The 2,802-nt window shown below is 38.2% G+C and overlaps 1 protein-coding gene across 1 annotated transcript; it reads left to right on the forward strand.

Annotated features, from left to right (window-relative positions):
• Positions 1 to 1,872: 1,872 nt before the first annotated feature.
• LOC308431130 (olfactory receptor 8B8-like) lies at positions 1,873 to 2,802 on the forward strand (the record flags this gene model as incomplete). Its single annotated transcript, XM_080930492.1, has 1 exon — positions 1,873 to 2,802. One exon carries the CDS (start codon positions 1,873 to 1,875, stop codon positions 2,800 to 2,802), a length of 930 nt encoding a protein of 309 aa, XP_080786618.1.

Genomic DNA, 2,802 nt, shown 5'->3' on the forward strand with positions numbered 1-2,802 from the left:
TTTTACTCAGATGAGAATCATGAGAGCTACATTAATAGTTGATATGGTAGGACATACTCACTGGTATAATGTTGGCAAATATGTTATAGAAATAACCAAGAATATTTGGATTGGGTTTGAGGCTTGCTCCACAGACAAAATTCATTCCTAACATGCTTATGGGGCCATTCCCTGAGGCTAGATGAGGTGAATAGGTTATAGGTAATTATCTATGACTATTACCTGTTTTGCTTATAGTGTTAAATTGATTTATAATGCTTTTCCATTATATGGATAGATTAGTACATTTCTCAGCCTTCATCAGAGATCCTTCTTTTGCAATAAAGTAAGATTTACCCTTATCTCAATAGCTAGTCAATAGGGAGAGAATTAAAGAACCTAAGTGTCCAGTCCTAAAAGGGAACTCCACATCATACTCCTTTACCCAAGTTTCTGAAATAATTTGGGAAGTAGGATTAGAATGATTGTAAGATCCAGAAGTGATACCTGACAACATAAAAGCAATGATTTTAGGATATTCTCAAGGAACTCACAGTCCAAACAATTATAGGTATAAGACCTGAGTATTCCAAGCCTGATAAGATCCAAGAATGGAGGGCAGATATGGTCATGAGTTCAGTCTCTAGCTGAGTAGTGACAGTTGATGAATGGATGAGAAAGCACGTCCATTTTAAGAATGCCTTCTTGTCTGGCTACCCACTCTCAAGCAGATGATGTCATAGCACGGAGGCGTGTATGCATGCACACCCACACAAACATACATACATATACACACACACACACAAACACACACACACACAAACACACACACCCATACACACACACAGGTAATCCTGAATAGACTCAGTGGTTTAAAAATTTGCAAAGAACATATTAATTGGTGAGGTAATAATGACAGGAGGATGGATGAGAAATTGCAGGTAAAGACATCTGGGATAAACATCATCAAAATGTATAAGTGTATAAAAATTTTAACTATGAATCAAAACAATTGTACACATCTAAATGAGCCAACATCGTTACTATTGAACTCATTTGAAGTACCATAGCAACCAATACTAATCTCTTGGGAAAATGCCAGGGAAATGTACGACTATCTATTTTTAATTAGGAACCTAAGAATACAATATCATAAAGCCCACTGGGTCATTACCAGGTGACTCTTTGACATCAGTAGATGGTATTTACCAACCTCTGTTATAAAGAAGGCATTGTAGAAAAAGCCACCACAAAAAAAAAATCATGATCGAGAATTCACAACTCTTCAGAACCTGGAGTAATGAGAGCTCTGGTTTCTTCTGCTCAAAATTAATTACTCTCATCTCCAAAAGGGCAAATCTAATAACAAGACAAAATAGTTCTTTTCTGTACATTCACCATTATAGCTTCTCCATACCACTTGTACTTGCTCTTCTGTGAGAGAACAGAAGGGTCTGTAAAGACACTTCTCTGGATTAACAGTATGAAGGTATGTATCGAAATGGATAGATGCATGATTTTCTTAACCCTCACTACAACTGAGCAACATAATGAGTCTTTGATGTGCCTTGCCTCTTCTTTTTTGAGATTACCACTGAGCCTAAAGTAGGAGATGGATGGTCAAGGTAGAGTTAGAAATGAGATACCACAGAGGTAATAATGGTCCTTACTTCCGTGAATATTATTCCTAAGAAGTGGCTTCAACATATTCATGGTTATATCTTTATCATAACTCTCATAAGATGTAGTAAACAAAACACCAAGAAATGTGAGCTTGAATTTACCCTTCTATTTTGGTTCTTAGTCTCATGTTAATGTGGTAGGTTGAAGGGTGCTGGGATTTCATTTTAATGTTGTAACTTTTACTGTTCTTACAGATATGACCTAAGAAGAATGGTTTTAAGAAATACCACTTCAGTGACAAAATTTATCCTGCTGGGCTTGACACAGCAACCAGAGCTCCAGCTGCTTCTCTTCTTCTTGTTTTTGGGAATCTACATTGTCTCCATGGTGGGGAACCTGGGCTTGATTGTTCTGATTGTTTTGAATCCTCACCTTCACACCCCCATGTACTACTTCCTCTTCAACCTTTCCTTCACAGATTTCTGCTACTCCTCTGTCATAACCCCCAGAATGCTGGTGGGGTTTGTGAAGCAGAACATCATCTCTCATGCTGAGTGCATGACTCAGCTGTTTTTCTTTTGCTTCTTTGTTATTGATGAATGCTACATTTTGACAGCAATGGCCTATGACAGATATGCTGCCATCTGTAAGCCCCTGCTTTACCAGGTCACCATGTCACATCAAGTCTGCCTGTTGATGACAATGGGTGTATATGTGATGGGATTTTTTGAAGCCATTGCACACACTGGTAGTATGGTTAGCCTAACCTTCTGTGATGGTAACATCATCAATCACTATGTATGTGATGTACCTCCTCTCCTGAAACTCTCCTGCACAGACACCACCATCAATGAAATGGTGCTTTTTATTATTGTGGGTGTCAATGTCATAGTTCCCACACTGACCATTTTTATTTCTTATACCTTGATCCTTTCCAACATCCTCAGCATCCATTCTGCAGAAGGTAGGTCGAAAGCCTTCAGTACCTGTGGATCCCATGTAATGGCTGTTTCACTTTTTTTTGGAGCTGCAGCCTTCATGTATCTTAAGCCTTCTAGTACCTCAGTGGATAAAGACAAAATATCTACCATCTTTTATACCATTGTTGGTCCAATGTTGAATCCTTTCATCTACAGTATAAGGAATAAAGATGTTCACCTTGCACTTAGAAGAACTTTGATGAAAAGGAGTTTTACCTAA

The sequence above is a fragment of the Micromys minutus genome, assembly GCF_963924665.1.
Source record: "Micromys minutus genome assembly, chromosome: 16".
Taxonomy (NCBI): domain Eukaryota; kingdom Metazoa; phylum Chordata; class Mammalia; order Rodentia; family Muridae; genus Micromys; species Micromys minutus.